Source organism: Trachinotus anak, unplaced genomic scaffold (assembly GCF_046630095.1).
Source record: "Trachinotus anak isolate AG129_WGS33_773 ecotype Australia unplaced genomic scaffold, CSIRO_AGI_Tana_v1 ptg000005l, whole genome shotgun sequence".
Taxonomy (NCBI): domain Eukaryota; kingdom Metazoa; phylum Chordata; class Actinopteri; order Carangiformes; family Carangidae; genus Trachinotus; species Trachinotus anak.
In genome coordinates this window covers 5,767,024-5,782,592 of record NW_027273856.1, presented here as the reverse complement: position 1 = coordinate 5,782,592, position 15,569 = coordinate 5,767,024, and the positions used below count along the sequence as shown (strand labels likewise).

The window sequence follows — 15,569 nt, the reverse complement described above, 5'->3', positions numbered from 1 at the left end:
GCGTTGTGCCAGAAATCTCTCTCTCTCCTGCAGAGGCTGTGTATTAGCCAACGAGCTAATGAGTCATTAGCAACCAATGCTAATGTTTACATACACCTACTTGCCATGTGTTTAGCTTCTGGCTGGTGTAACACAAAAGATACTGACAACAAAACAGTGACAGTTAATTTATTTAACTCAAAGATGGAAGAGAGAGTCTTAGTTTGACATTTTTGGAAATTAATTTTCTTTTTTTTATTATTTATTTAGAGGATGATTACAAACATTTCACTAATTACAGAGAAATAGCCTTGCAGTTACAAATTATTAGAAGTCTGCATCTTTTATAGACAATTTGTATACAACAGAATTTCCCATAGCTTTTACAGTCTGAAAAAGGGATGTACACAAATATGCAGTTATTTGTTTTCTTGTCAAAATCTAAATGAGAGAATTAAAAATTATTGTTGAAGACACCAATATGGCTGCCAACCAGCTTATGATGTCATCTTAAATCCTTATATACTTTGCTCTCTGTTTCTGCTGCTGCATTCAAATCTAGTAGGACTATGTTACACGTGCTATAAAAGAAGACAGAAGGACTATAATATATTACAGTCAGTCATATAAAGAATATCAGAGAAAAGAAAAACTGAAAATGAAAGAAAAAAAAAGATCATGACAGGTGAAAAGAGAAGAGATGTCTGGGTGTGCAGACGAGATAACACTCTTCAGGCTGCTTTTGTAAACACAGGATGTAGAAGGTGTGAACTGTAAGAAATTGTGCAAGCACGAGAACGGAGGAGACATGTGCAATCCGTGGGCTCTTAGCTCCTTACCATGTTTGACCCCTTCTTGAACCAGGTGAGTGTGAGGGGAGGGTTTCCAGCCCATTTGCAGTTGAGGGTGACATCAGAGTCGACATCGACTGTTTTTGGCTGCGGCTCCACCAACAGGATCGGACCGACTGGAGACAAAGAGAGAGAGGGAGAGAGAGAGGGAGACAGGGTTGTTCTCTCTTGTGTTTGAGTAATAATGCAGTAGGACTAAAGAGGAGATGCTGCTGAGAGAAAAGAAACACAACATGGGTGCGTTTTATCCCTCTGACTCCAGAGTGGGGTGAGTGAAGTGGGCCACGAGTGACGGAACAAGATGAGACGAGGATCGTGTGACTCACAGTGGACTCATAGTGCGATTATTTTTGATGGATATTGTGATCTGAGTTACGAGTTCAGTAACTCACAGTGCACGTCCACCAGGATGCTGACGTTTGTCTTCCCCACAGCGTTGAAAACCAGACAGGAGACGGGCTCGGTGAAGAAGGAGTGGTCCGCCTTGGTGGTGAACACACTCTCCCTGGCACCCTGCAGCACCACGCCACCCTTAGCCCACCTATGATTTAAAAAAAAAACTTTAACAACACATGACTCAAACGGACACCACAAAAGTTAAAATGTCTTGTTTTTCTTTTATGCTCTGCACAGATTTACATTTCTTTTTTTTATGGCCCAACGAAGGCAGATTTAAGAATACACACTCACAATAAAGACACACTATGTGGACAGGTAGCTGTTACTTTAAGAGGCCCTGTGAAAATGAGAATGTGCTCGTATGTGGAGGCAGACCTGTAGCCCATTATAGGAGGGTTGGCGTGAGCCTGGCAGGTGAAGGTGACTCTTTCCCCCTCCAGGACGGAGCGAGGTTCAATGGACAAGGTAACAGTCGGTGGATCTGAAAGAGAGAGAGAGAGAGAGAGAGAGAGAGAGAGAGAGAGAGAGTCTCACATTAAACAGCATTACCACATCTAATGTATGCTGCAGTCTGGAGGACAGTCTGATGCAAAATGGCTGCCATGTATTACAGCTGTAAAAACATTTAGCCGTTTTCATTAGCCAGATGTGATAATAACAATGTATGTGGCCATATACTTATATTTCATTGTGGTATATACAGAATATAACAGTATAATATATTACAGTTGTATATGCACACACATTCATGTCATTCCATGAACAAGACCATGGTTTGTGACAGCTGTTCAAACTTTTTCAGAAATTAGTGTTCTGGGTTCTGTTCTTCCTCCTCCTCTGCCTCCTCTGCCTCTCGGGTGATTTTGCCTCCATTGTTTCTTTCAAACTTCAACCTTCATCCACCCGTGCGCTCTGGACCGGCTCATATTGGCTTCATCACTTCAGTTTTGAGTTGTTGTGTGTAAGGTATCTGCATCTGTGCTGGAACTGTGTTTCACTTCCACTTCCACTTCCACTTTCACTCACCATTACGCATCGCAGCGCACAATGTGCTTTCGTGGGTGAAAATGTGTTTTCAAAATGACTTTTTGCAACAACAGCGAATGAGATACGCAACTTGTGTCTAACGAGGTGGAAATTGTTTATGGTTTTTGCAAAAAGAGCGACTGACTCAATCAATGAGTTGAGGCCACTGAGCATTTGGTTCAGAGAATGAGATCTAGTGTTCTGGGTCTAGGGTCCTGGCATTGCTTACGGTGGACGTTGAGGGTGACAGTTGTGCTTTTGCCGGTGGGGATCGCCAGGTTGGTGGCCACGCAGCTGTAGTTCCTCCCAGTGTCGGTGTCCACGGGCTGGATGGGCAGGTAGCTGCGTGTGGTCACCCTCTTCCTGTCTGGAAGCACCTCCTGAGGACGCCGGAAGATGGACAAAAGGTTGAAAAGACGGATGAAAGGTCGTAACAGGTCATGAATGTGTGCATGTGTGGCTTAGACGTACAGTGGTGCTGGCAGCCCCCTCCACAGGCAGACCGTCTTTAAGCCACTCGATCATAGACGGCGGTTTGGCCCCTCGGGACACACAGCTGAGGTTGTAGGACTCCCCCGCGTTCAGCAGCACCTCCGGACCCCCATCAATCACCGGGTCATCTGGGGGGACTGGAGCAGGAGAGCAGGGCAGTGTTAGAGACACAGATGCCGGCTCACATACAGTAGTCACACACACACACACTAACACACACACACACAAAAACATACTGAGGACGGTGAGTTTGGCCCTCCTGGACCTCAGCGCGGCATCGGGGGCCTGGCACTCGTACAGGGAGTCATCAGACAGATCAGCTGACAGGATCTCCAGGTTGAACTGGCCTAACTCCTGCACACTCAACACACGGTACCTGGGCCAGGCTGGGACACACAGACACACACAGCAGATTAAATTATAACAACACCTTTAAGGGGGCACAAACATGAGCTTTTCAATTTTATATCTGAGTTGTGTGGGTTTTTTTTTTTAACAATTCAAATGAACATTATTATTAGGATACTTTACTTTCTCCCACTGTCTCCTACTCTGTGCTAATGCTGGACTGAAGTGAATTTTTGTCACTAGAGCTTCAAATACAAACTGATAATTCATCACACGCTGCAACACCACGCAGCTTGTTGCAGTTCATGCTGATAAGAAAACACCAGATCTGACTTTTTCTTCATCAGCGTAAATGACACCGGAGAGCCGCGGGGCCACATGATGCGACAGACGCACACAAACACCAACACATGACCAAACATACACATTCACATGCGCACACACACACACACACACACACACAGACACAGCTTCTCCAGTCCTCCCTTTCCCTTCCCCCATCCACCACACAGCCCAGCTGTGTCACTGCTGTGCATTCTCACCATTAGGTGGCACCCACGCTCTCCTTCACCAGCAGGGGGAAAAAGATGAATGCATTATGACAACAACGTTTTAGAGGACTCAACTCGACTCCGGTCCGTGGTGCAGAATTCATGTTTGCTGCCCAGACGTAGATCGCATGTGAAATTCTCCGCTGTTGTTTCCATGTGCAGGGAGCTCTGCCGCTCGCCTAACCTTGTGTGTCCTTGTTTCTGCATGCATGTGTGCATGCGTGTGCGTATGCCCCAGTATATGCGTGCATTTGCATGTGAAATGTGGAGAGCGAGAAAGCGTATGAAAAGCCCAGAGAAGGGGGGGGGCAGAGGGACAGAGCCTCACACACAAACACACACACACCCACCCACTGAGTGTATGTGTGCATGAAGCGGCCAGTGTTCATTCACATGTTTTTATTTAAAAGCTTTGGCTTGAAGCACTGGACCATTACAGTAACAATATGATTAAAAGAGGAGAGGGGGAGACAGAAGGAAGGCAGAGGGAACAGACGAGGACAGGGAGAAGGAGAGGGAGAGGAGGGAGAGAAGGGCTGACAGAGAGAGGAGAGCCTGAACTGAGAGATGAAGAGATGAGAGAGAGAGAGAGAGAGAGAGAGACAAGGTAGAGAAGTTAAATGAAGAATAGTAAGAATAGTAGAGAGGGCTCAGTACAACAGAGGTACAAGAGAGGAGGAGAGCAAGAGGGAGAGAGGGAAACGAGGGATCTCAGATGAGGTCACAAAGGAGTAGCATGACAGACAGAGGGGAGGAGAGGAGAGGAGAGGAGAGAGGAGGCAAGAAGACAAGAAGAAAGGAGAAGAGAGGAGACAAGAAGACAAGAAGAGAGGACAGGAGAGGAGACAAGAAGAACAGAGGAGAGGAAACTAGGAGGGGAGGAGAGGAGAGGAGATAAGGAAAGGAGAGGAGAGGGAAAAAGAAGACAAGAGAAGAGGAAAGGAAACAAGAGGAGGAGAGGAGAGGAGAGGAGAGGAGAGGAGAGGAAACAAGAAGAGGAGAGGACAAAAGAAGAGCAGAGGAGAGGAGAGGAAACAAGGAGAGAAGAGGAGAGGAGAGGAGAGGAGAGGAGAGGAGAGGAGAGGAGAGGAAACAAGAAGACGAGGGGAGAGGAGAGGAGAGGAGGGGAGAGGAAACAAGAAGATGAGGGGAGAGGAGAGGAGAGGAGGGGAGAGGAAACAAGAAGACGAGGGGAGAGGAGAGGAGGGGAGAGGAGGGGAAACAAGAAGATGAGGGGAGAGGAGAGGAGGGGAGAGGAGGAACTAAGAAATAAATCCAAAATCATAAGTGCCAGAGGAAGCAGAGGAATGAGAAAGGAAATTAAACAAAAACAGAAAGTCTGGGGGAAACAATAAGAACAAATACAAGGCAGCAGCATGTCACAGATGATGCAGTCTCCCTCTACACAAATCATTCAAAAATATGCCTACTTGTTTTGACCGGTGATTGCACCGTCCCCTTTGGGCTAATCAGTGCAATTCTGAAAATGCTGCAGCACAGCGATGAGATGCATCATTCCCCCAAGTTTTGTCAAAGTCAGAGAAGCTGTTGTCTTGTTGCTGTCGCTGACAGACGGAAAAGCGGCAGACTTAATAAATCAAACTCGAGATTTCATCACACGGGACGAGAGAGGAGGAGGACACACAGGGGGCTGAGGGCCATATATTAGCTGACGAATCTGCCTTTCAATAAAAATCAGATCTTAGCCAATCAGTATCACCCACTGCTTGTGTGACAAAGGTGATGATGTGATGCTCCTCAAGCCAAGTTGTCAGTCTGTAAAATGTCCCCGAGAGAGCGCAGAATTTCCCATCAAGCATTTAGAGGACACGTGCAGAAAGTAGCCAAATTTAACATCAACCTAAAGAAGTGCACAGCGTGTCACAGTGTGATGTGATGGGAGGGCTGCAGCAGTAGTTAAGCTGTCTTTCAGTAGCATGACAGCCTCTATCATCTCCTGGGAAAAAGGCTCCGTTGGCTCAATCCAGCTGTAACTAAAACAATCAGCAGCAAAAAAAAAAATATATATATATATATATGTGTGTGTGTGTATATATATATATATATATTGTCATAATACATTAGCCACAACAGTGGCTAATGTATTATGACAGTGAGTGTGTATCATTCAAAAAAGCTGCAAGAGTTCTGCTTTGTTGGCATTTGGGGAAAACCAAATTCCACACCAGTAATGCAAGAAAGAGCACAGTTAGCTCTGTCTCAGTAAAAACCTCTTTGCAAAATTATCTGCTGATAGAAAGATGTTTTTGTTGTACTGTAGGTCAAATGTTGGCCAGTGGAAATGCAAAGTCTAGCAAATCTGCAATGCAAGGAAAAAGGTCATGGCCTTACAGAGGTTCATTCCAGCTTCTCAGCTTCGACTAGACTCTATCTCGTTCCTTTACTGTATGTCTGGAGAATATGATTTGTAGGCCGGGGCATCTCTGTAGCACCACAACACTTATGGTGCTAATAATGTGCAACAATGTTGTGACATATTATACCTTTATCAAAAAAACTACAGCTCCTGCGATTTGGATATTGTACTTGGCCATATTGCAAATCTAAACCAGTGGTTTCCACGTACCAGCAGAGCCCTGCCACATGAACTTCAGCATTACAGCTGGGTTAGAAAAATCATTTCAATCCAGTATCGATTCATAAAATCCCCAGATCGATTTTTTTAATCTACGCTTTTTACAGTCTCTTGTGGACGTGTGGAGCTGTAAACCCGTTAGTCTCGGGTGACCACAGCAAAATCTGGTCAAGTGACAAAAACATGGCTCCACTGACGTCTACATGCAGATGTGTGGTTGCATTTTGTATTTAAAAACTATGGAGACGGCAACGAGCTGGACAGAAGCAAAGCCATATGCAAGATGTGCAAGGGGAAGCCGACAGATGCTGTATGTACCTGTTGATACACAGTGTAGCTGCTGCACTGGGGTACGTTAGCAACACACACTACTTAGCTGCCTATTACGTGTATCTAAACTGTTGCTCATGTTGAACAGAAAGTGCATTAATGGAACTGCTTTGGGCTCCATTCATAATATAAATTAATATTTTTTAATAATGCACCAGCTTAGAGGTACAATCGCTGAGAATCTCATTCATATCCAAGCAACACTGGTTATTGTTGCTGAAATACCTCGAATCAAATCGGGACCTTGTGAATCTGGTGGTTTTATTTATTTTAACAGTATTTTTCAGGAGGTTTGGTTTGGTTTGCATGTATTCGTTTCATTTATCTGTCACTTTTTGCAATCACAATCACAGCACATGGGGTTAGGGTGACAGCCTAGGTTAGCATTTAGCTCAAAGCCCCACTGTACCTAGCATAAGACAGGCTTCATATATACACATCCTCCCACTGTGGTACTGTAGAACAAGTTAAATGGGTAAATGGCACCACAAAGAACTCAACACATTTGCAAAAATAAAAAATAAAAAATTCTCCCAGATTTAAACGTGCAGGATAAAATTTTGCCTATCAGCTGCTCCCATCCAAAGATATCACAGTCAGCTCTGAATGACCCATCTTAGTCACTGGAGGGAGCCTGAGGAGGCTCTATGATGCCTCACCCTGCAGGTCCTCTCCGATGCCCAGAGCCAGGCCATCTTTGGTCCACTGAACAATGCCCGAGTAGTTGAAGACAACACAGGACAGGATCACCGTCTGGCCCCGCACCACCGACTGGTCTGCTGGCTCCTGAGAGAACCTCGCTGTCCACACTGCAGAGACAGAGGAGAGGGGATTGGGAAATAGAGACAAGGATAAGTTAGGGACTTTTTCATTTTCACTGTGTAAAAAAAAAAAAAAAAAAAGAAGAAAAAAAAAAATCACTTCAACCACGGCTATAGCATGTTACTGTATCTTTGGTTTTATGGTTAATTGATTAGAAACTCTGCTCCCCCAGCAGCAGTGGAACGCCACAATTGCCACCTTTGATCACACAATGGCTTGCGGCCATTAAGCCGAGCGGCGAGGAGCAGAGAGGAGAACGGCACGGAAAGGCAGAGGTGTCAAAGAGGAGGAAATCAGAACGGAGTGAGAGAAGAAGAAAGAGAAAGAATGAGGAGGAAGAGGCGGTTAGTGCTGACTCAGGAGAGAGGAGCTGGGAGATCAAACACACAACTTCAGCCATAGGGTCTCACACGCCCCGTTTCTTCTCGCTCCTGACTTTTATTTCTTCAAAACTCTCCGTCCCTCCCTCTCCTCTCGTCCCTCTTGTTTCTCCCCTTCTTCATTCCTCCCTATGAGTCATCTCCCAGGCCTCCACTCCCCAACCCAAACTACAGTGGCTGTCATTGTCTCTCAGACTCTCTCCCTCCAGTCTGTGGTCCACTGCCACAGCAGATAGCCCAGCGCCGTGCTGGCCCACCGACCAACTGTCTGAATACTGAATATAAAGGAGAAAAAAAAACAAAAACACAACAAGCCTCTGCTATTGTTCCACACTGTATGATGACAAGTTGTAATTAGCTGTCCCTTGAAGACATGACACTCATATAATAGAAGAGAGGCAATCACTGTGGAGGATTTACATCTCCCTTTAAAATTTCATTCTTTCCACTCTGTCTCTCGCTCTCATTTCTCTCCTCTCTCCCACTTGTTATTTCGAAGAATATCGTACAGTAGACCATTAACCCAATGCTGCATTCTACCCCCCCCAACCCATCCACCCTCCTCCTCCTCGGCCTCCCTCTGTTCTCTCTCTATAATGTTGTATGTCCTTTACCCAAATTGCTTTCCTTCACTCTCTGCTGATCCCTCCATATGTATGCATCCCCACTCGCCTCTTTCACTTTGTACATCTATAATGCTGTCTATGAATGTCCTCTTGCCGGCACTGATTTTCCTCTACCTCTCCCTCGCCCCACAGTATGGACATGCCTCCTTCTTTCTATATACATATATAATGCTGTATATGTCCTTTTACCCATAATGCTTTCTATTTCTGTGTTCCTCCTCCTCGCTGGTTGGAAGGGGGTTAGAGGCGGACTGTCACAACTCATTTATCACATTAAATATCAGCCCTCCAGCACTTTCTCTCTCCCTCTCTTTTTCATTCCCCTGTTCACCCGTCTCTTTCTTCTCTCACTTTTTCCCTCACTCCCCTTTCTTCACCTCCTACCACTTACATCTCTCCTTCTCACTTGTCCTCTCCACTTTTTTATCACTTGTTTTTCCCCTCACCCTTCCCTCCCTCATTCCCTTACACTTCTCCCTCAGAGCCCTCCAGCACTCCTCTGAAGGTTCCCATCTCTCACTTTTTTTTTCTTTTTTTTTTTAACAACTGCCATATGCCTCTGCACCCCACCTCCCATCTCCCCGCCGTGACCCTCAGTCGCTATCTCTCACGTTTCCCCTCCCTTTCGTACACACAGACGTGCACTCTCCCCCTATCATGTTAGATTTGGTGTGATTTGCAGAGGTACAATATGCCCGATAACACAAAAGAACCCAGTCATGCAAAAAGATTTCCATAGCAATCCCAACAATGGCTTCTGACATTAATATTCTGAAGTTAGAGGAGTTGGTAAAAAGGGAATTAGATGCAGATGGAGCTTTGCAGCATGCATACCTAGAATAATTCAGCAATGAACCACCAAAAAAAAGAAAAAAAAACAATAGAGGCCCTTAATTTGTTCCCTGAGGAATGCCCGAATTAACCGGATTACTGAATTGAGATAAACAAAGCAAACAACATAGCAAGGATGACTGGCTATGAAAAGTTGGGAGGTAAAATCATGTCAGATGAGTCACAAAGCCTTCAACTGCGGACACTGTGAACAGGCACCACAAAGGAGTGCATGTTTTCTCATTAGCTTAAAGTTAAAGTTATATGATTCGTCCAGCGGCTACAAGAAGCTGACTGCATGCAGGAAAATAAGAGACTTCTCGAGCAACTTTTTTCTAGGAATGAATTGTCTATTGTATATATTTCTAACAGTAGGATTTAAGATCAGATTAGTTTATTTGACTTTGAAAATGATGAGGACATTAATTCTCTCCAATCATCCTCTGGCTATGAGCAATGTTGTCCTATGTGTACCAAAAAAAAAAAATCAGCATTTCCTTTTTTTCTTTGTGCTCCTGTTAGCAGTCTGTCGAAGGGGCTCAGCTGGAAAAAGTTAACGTTGTGTACTTCCATACACTGAGTTTTGTGTCCAATTCTAGATAAATATTATGTCATAAATAAAACTTAAATATGTTTTTTCTAATCTTGAAATTTCATTGTTGCTTATGAAGTCAGACACATTAAATGATGTGGAGAAACACTGAAGATTCACAGCAGGGGCTATGTCTGAATTCTATTACCCTGTTTGCTGCTCCCACCCCCAACTTAAACTTCAAGCTTCAAATGAAGTCAACAGTCAGAGACCAAAGTGACCTCTTTTGTTCAAACATTAATCCCAAACTTCATTTGATTAGTTTTAAATGTTTGCAAGGCGTAAACCTGCAATAACTTGTGTTTTGGCCCCTCGCAGGCAGCGGAAACAAGATGTAAACACAACACTGACATGTTATCAATTTGAAGACTTTAAGGCTTAACATGTTAGCGAGCAGTTGCGTATTTAGACATTCAGCAAATCCAGAGGGCCTCCAGAGTCGGGTGGTAATTCTCTGTGGGTTTGTTATTATGAGTGTTCCCTTTCATGAAGTGCTAATTGAGTTGGAGAATGTATGATTGACAAGATATTTTGGAAAAACTGTCATTATAAAAAATTCTCGACAGAGTCTATGCCCCCCCCCCCCCTGATTTCCTGAATGCAGCCTAATTTGATATAAAACTTGCATTTGTGTAATGTTAATTACTGGAACATACAGCGTGGATTTATAGCATCTTAAAAAGCATGAAGAGCCTTTTCTCAGATATACATGGGTGTAAAGAGAGTTTAGCTGGGTTTAAACTACCCCGCAACCTCGACAGTAGCCTGAGGGCAAGCAAATCCTTTCCTCCACCACCTCAGATATGCTAGCTGGAGGTATTCCCTCAACTGCCTCAGCAAACCACAAACATAATCCAAGCTGAATACTCCTGAGTGGAGGCTACACAATCTGTGGAGAAAACACCCATGCAAAAGGCTGAGGACTGAAAACACTGACTCATTTAAACATGTGCTCGTCGCCTTCTGATTTCCATATTACCCAGTTACCACTTGTCAACACGGGCGTATGCGCTCGTGTCTGTGTGTGTCTGTGTTCAAACAAGGAAATCTACAAGCTAGAGAGCAGCCAGAGCAAAGGCAAATCAGAAGAGTGTATGCTAGGGAGCTTGTATTCTTTCATTATGTGGGTTATGCTGCAGTGACAAATTTAGAGTGTGTCCTGATTTCCTTGAGTCACTGATCCCCAAGATACCACCAGGAGACTCCAAGCAGCCTGTCCACACAAAGACCACGGTCACAAAGAGCTGTGACCATGACCATGTGCACAGGGAAACACACACACACACCAAAAGAAAATAAATAAATAAAAAAACAGGCAGCACGGATGACCCAACCCTCACCACATGGGCTAACCATTTCCTGTCAACACACACACAAACACGACCAGCCTAAACCCCAAACATATAATCGACACATAGAGGCGGTTTCCTGAACATGGATTACACCACGACTCGGACTCAACCGAGCATCCCCATCTCCAGTGGGATGGGTCTCAGTTTAGTCTAGGATTAAATACAACCCCAGCCAAAGTTTGGAAAGGGATTAGGATTAATCTGAGGGGCCGAGGACAACAGCCCCTGCAGACAGTGTGACACCAACCTCGGCTTGTCAAAGCAGACACAAAGCCAAAGGCAAGGCACGCACTGCCTCGCCGGGTGACTCACCAAAAGCATGGCCACACGCCGCCGTAGTGTGAACCACCACGGCAATTTAGCCCGAGAGCACCTCTCGCACCATGCCATGGTGTTTTAATAGCAAGGTAATGAACCGTCAATTTGTTGCTGAGAATTACTGAAAGGGTATATGCACGCAAAGATGTTTGGGCTATTTTTAGCAGGCGTGCTGCTCGTATGCCCTGTATTCCTTAATTTGCCACACGCCCTGCTGTTTGGTGGTGAATGTCAACGCTTGCTTTCCAGCACTGAAACGCAGGCTTGCCTCGCCTCTCTGGATGGGGCAGGAGACAAGGATGGAAGTGATGCCATGCAATAGGGGGTTCTGGGAAAAGGTTCACTGGTGGCATTCAGCCTCATTGCATCAGATGCTATTAAATAAAATGCCATTTGTATGGATTGTTATGCATCGATCTAATTATCTTTGTGTCTGGCCCCCTCCCCATACCCCTCTGTACCCCTCCAACAAAGCCCCCCCCACTCCTGCCTTCCTCTCCTTTGCTCCTCTCCAGCCAATCCTGCGCTTCAGCTGGATCACGGACTTGCGTCACCATAGCAACAGCTGACGTGTAAAGTAACTGCCCAAAAAAAGTTTTTCTGTACGAGCATGTCTGCGAGCGTATGTGCATCTGTGTGTCTGATGAAACCCTCCCTTGTGCTCGGTACACCCATTTTTCAGAAAAAAAAAAAACATTTTTCAATGACCTCATCCTCCCTCCACCTATCCAATTAATAGTCCGGCGGCCACACTGGTCTCTCATTATTTCTCCCTCTTTCACCCCCACTCTCCTCACTGTTAGCCAATCCGCTCCAAATTGATTTTGTTATCTGTCTAATTCCATATCGCCGCCGCGTGTGGCCGATGTGTCGGTGTTATGGAGGGGCTGCCTGAAAATGAGATGCAGGAAGAGGAGAACAAAGAGCCGGCTAGGTCCACACACACACACACACACATACAGAACTGTGAAGTGTGATGGAAGGAGGATGACATCATTGTTTCGGGACAAAGTTGCAGCCATAGGAGTCATGCGGCACTGACTCACTCTCCCCCTGTCTGCTCTATATGACTGTACATACATCTGGCTGTCAATCCATCAGTCAGTCTGTGCACTGACACATCTGTCCGTGCATCCCTTGTCAGGATGTGCATGAGAGTGTTTGGACTTAACTAGTGCAGCTGTCTCTTTAAATGTTCCCTTTTAATTCAGAAAACTTACTCCACACACAGACGAGGCCTTTTGTGTCTGACTTGGAGATATCTGGTTTTAATGCGCTACAGAAATGCATTCTATATTTGCATGGATGCACGGTTTATCATATGCTGTTTATAATGTATGCACAGCTGTAAGTAATGATTATTTCACCATTAATTCAGGTCCACTATGTCTATAAAATGTTAGTAAATAGTGGAAAAAGCTCATCAGGATCAATAAGTAGATTATTTTGTAGAAATTCCAGTTTACAATAACATGAAACCCTCATGTTTGAAAAGCTGGAAGCAGAAACTGCATTTTTTTGCTTGACAAAGGATTTCAACAATTATCCAGTTATCAAAAGTGAAAATCTGTCAGCTGACTAATCAACAAATCCACCAGTCAATTCAGCTTTACAAAGTATCCACGAACTACACGCAGTCTCTCCATGTATTTATCTGGCCGTGGGAACTCTAGCACCTGTGCCCATCTCCTCTCGACAACATGGCCGCCTGGCAGGATGGCCATAATAACTTGTCGCCATGGTGACGGCGCTATAGGAACAAGCGAGAGACATAGATGGAGCAAGAGCGGGGAGTGAAAGGAGGCGACCCGCTGAGCCTGCTGACACCGTGTCAGTCAAACACAAAGGTGACTCCTGGAGGTGGGGACGGAGCGGAGGGAAGATTAGGGCCGAGGGGAGAGAGAGCCAGGGAGAGTAAGACTCCGAGACTCCTTCCTTTGTTTGCCGCATTGTCTGCCTGCTCGCTCCCTTCCTCTGTCATCTTACCTTGCCGCCCCCCCCCCTTACTAGCAGTCAGCGACCTCTCTCTTTCTTCCTCTCTTTTGTGGCCTTGCCCCCTCCTCATTCCCTATTCACTTCCCTTTGTCTGGCAGGAATCTACTTAGAAATGATCACTCCTCCTCCTCCTCCCCACCTAGCGCCTTATTCCCTTCTAGGGCTACCTTTCCACCTTCAAGCGTGCAGCTTCTCTCTCCCTCCATCAGTCCTCCCTCCTGTTTCCCTCTCTCCATTACTACCAAAATGGTTGCTGTGGAAACAGGTTTATTTGGAAATGGCAGGAGGAAAATTAGTGCCGTGCTTTGTCCATTTTGAGAGTGCACATGCTCCTGTGAAGGTGTGCGCACCAATTTTCTGTGAATGTGAGTTTGTGCAGACAGTGTGTGTGCATGTGTGTGCGTGTGTGTGTGTTTTTGTGTGTGTGTGTGTGCGCGTGTGTGCCACCCTTTCATTCTCCAGGGTTCCTTTCATACACACATTTCACATCTGAAGAGCTTTATTTGTACCAAACCTGTTACAGACATTGTTACCATGGCTACAGCCAGTGAGGACCACTGACACAATGATAGACACAGTGGCCATGGCAACCCCCAGGATCAGTGGTGGGTAATATGATAATTCATGGACGAGGTATGTGACACATTACGGGCACATGAATATGCTGAAGCGCTGGAAAGCCGGTCTGTCGCTGGTAATCCACGAGTCTTTGTGCAGCCAACGTGCCGAGCGGCTGACAAAGAATATTCCGCTGTAACCAGGGGTGACCAGAACTAACAATAGCTGTCCTCTGGATAAGCTTCAACAACATATATATCAAGCCGCGGCTCCGCAGTTAGTGCGCTGTGTAGCTTGTAGCACAGGGGTCGCCGCTGAATTCAACTGGCACAATCGATATCATAATGAATCAATAATTCACAGCAGTGGTTCCCCATTGATTTTGGGCAGCGACCCATTCCTCAAGCCACTCTGCCTCCAAAAAAAAGCCACGTGATCTAGCAAGTGCACACCCACGCCATCAGCTGTGACAGCTTTCAGAAGGTCCTCGCGTTACAGTACGGCACAGTGATGGAATCCAGCAGGACTATTTTACAAGCAGCGTCCCGTCGATAAATCACCTCCTCCAAGGTCTGCTTTAATTCAATCCAGTGCAATCTAATTTTATTGGTATGTACTGTAGCTTCTTGCAATGTCATCTGTCACAAAGCATCCAATAAAAGCCCGGGGCCTTGACCTCCGAGAGTGAGGTAATATTCATGCAGAGCCCCTCGCTAACATCACCACGAGTGCATCCTGTCACTTTGAAGAGGAGGCGTCTTTGTTGACAGAAAACACACTAAAAAACTAGAGAGCAGTGATAAAGCTGGGCTGAGCGCTTTAAATTATTTGGACAGCATTAGATATATATATAGTATATATTTGTTTTGTCCAATTTATTATGTTTACCACAGTTTTTTATAAAATGTATTAATCCGTATAGGGTTCTACAGGCAACCTGTAGCATGTGGGAATGGATCTTTGTATGTATATTTATTCAATGTAAAGAAAAATTTAAGAGCACACTTATTTGTCGCTATATAGAGTCTCTAATCTTCTACCCCTTTGTATGATATTGCAAAACTGTTACATAATGAATTGATGTTTGATAATTGTCACTTCCTATTGGACCTGGGGTGATGTGATTGGTTGCCGCCTCACAGCCACTCCTCTTTAAGATGACTCCTTATAGTTAAAACCCATTTGCCTGATGAAGGTCTCACACCGAAACGTTGTTAGACGGTGTGCCAGATAGACTGTAGATAAAGATGGAGGTAGCCTCCGTGATGGTTTCTGAACAGCGGCTTTGAGGCTCAGAGTGGGCTGCTCCGCCATCGCCATCTTGGCAGTGCCTGACTCAGCCTAACTGCCGGCTAATCCAAAAATGGGCAAAGAGGTGGTGTGAAGAGGTTTAGTGCAAGCATATACTCACCCACCTGTCACTCCAAGCAGTCACAGCTGAGTTATATAAAACTCCACCCCCCCCCTTGTACACTTGTCATAACGGGGGAAATTAACTTGAGACCAAAACCATTTTTTGTACC

The 15,569-nt window shown here is 45.3% G+C and overlaps 1 protein-coding gene across 2 annotated transcripts in view; it reads right to left on the bottom strand.

Annotated features, from left to right (window-relative positions):
- The window catches only part of kirrel1a (kirre like nephrin family adhesion molecule 1a), a 34,554-nt gene that overhangs the window by 12,466 nt on the left and 6,519 nt on the right, over positions 1-15,569 (bottom strand). For both annotated transcript variants that reach the window (XM_071478033.1, XM_071478034.1), the window contains exons 2-8: positions 7,232-7,381; positions 2,984-3,133; positions 2,727-2,884; positions 2,485-2,635; positions 1,605-1,710; positions 1,223-1,371; positions 819-946 (exon numbers count right to left, since the gene is read on the bottom strand). In XM_071478033.1, coding sequence (XP_071334134.1) covers positions 819-946; positions 1,223-1,371; positions 1,605-1,710; positions 2,485-2,635; positions 2,727-2,884; positions 2,984-3,133; positions 7,232-7,381 — 992 coding nt within the window. The remainder of the gene's footprint in view (positions 1-818; positions 947-1,222; positions 1,372-1,604; positions 1,711-2,484; positions 2,636-2,726; positions 2,885-2,983; positions 3,134-7,231; positions 7,382-15,569) is intronic.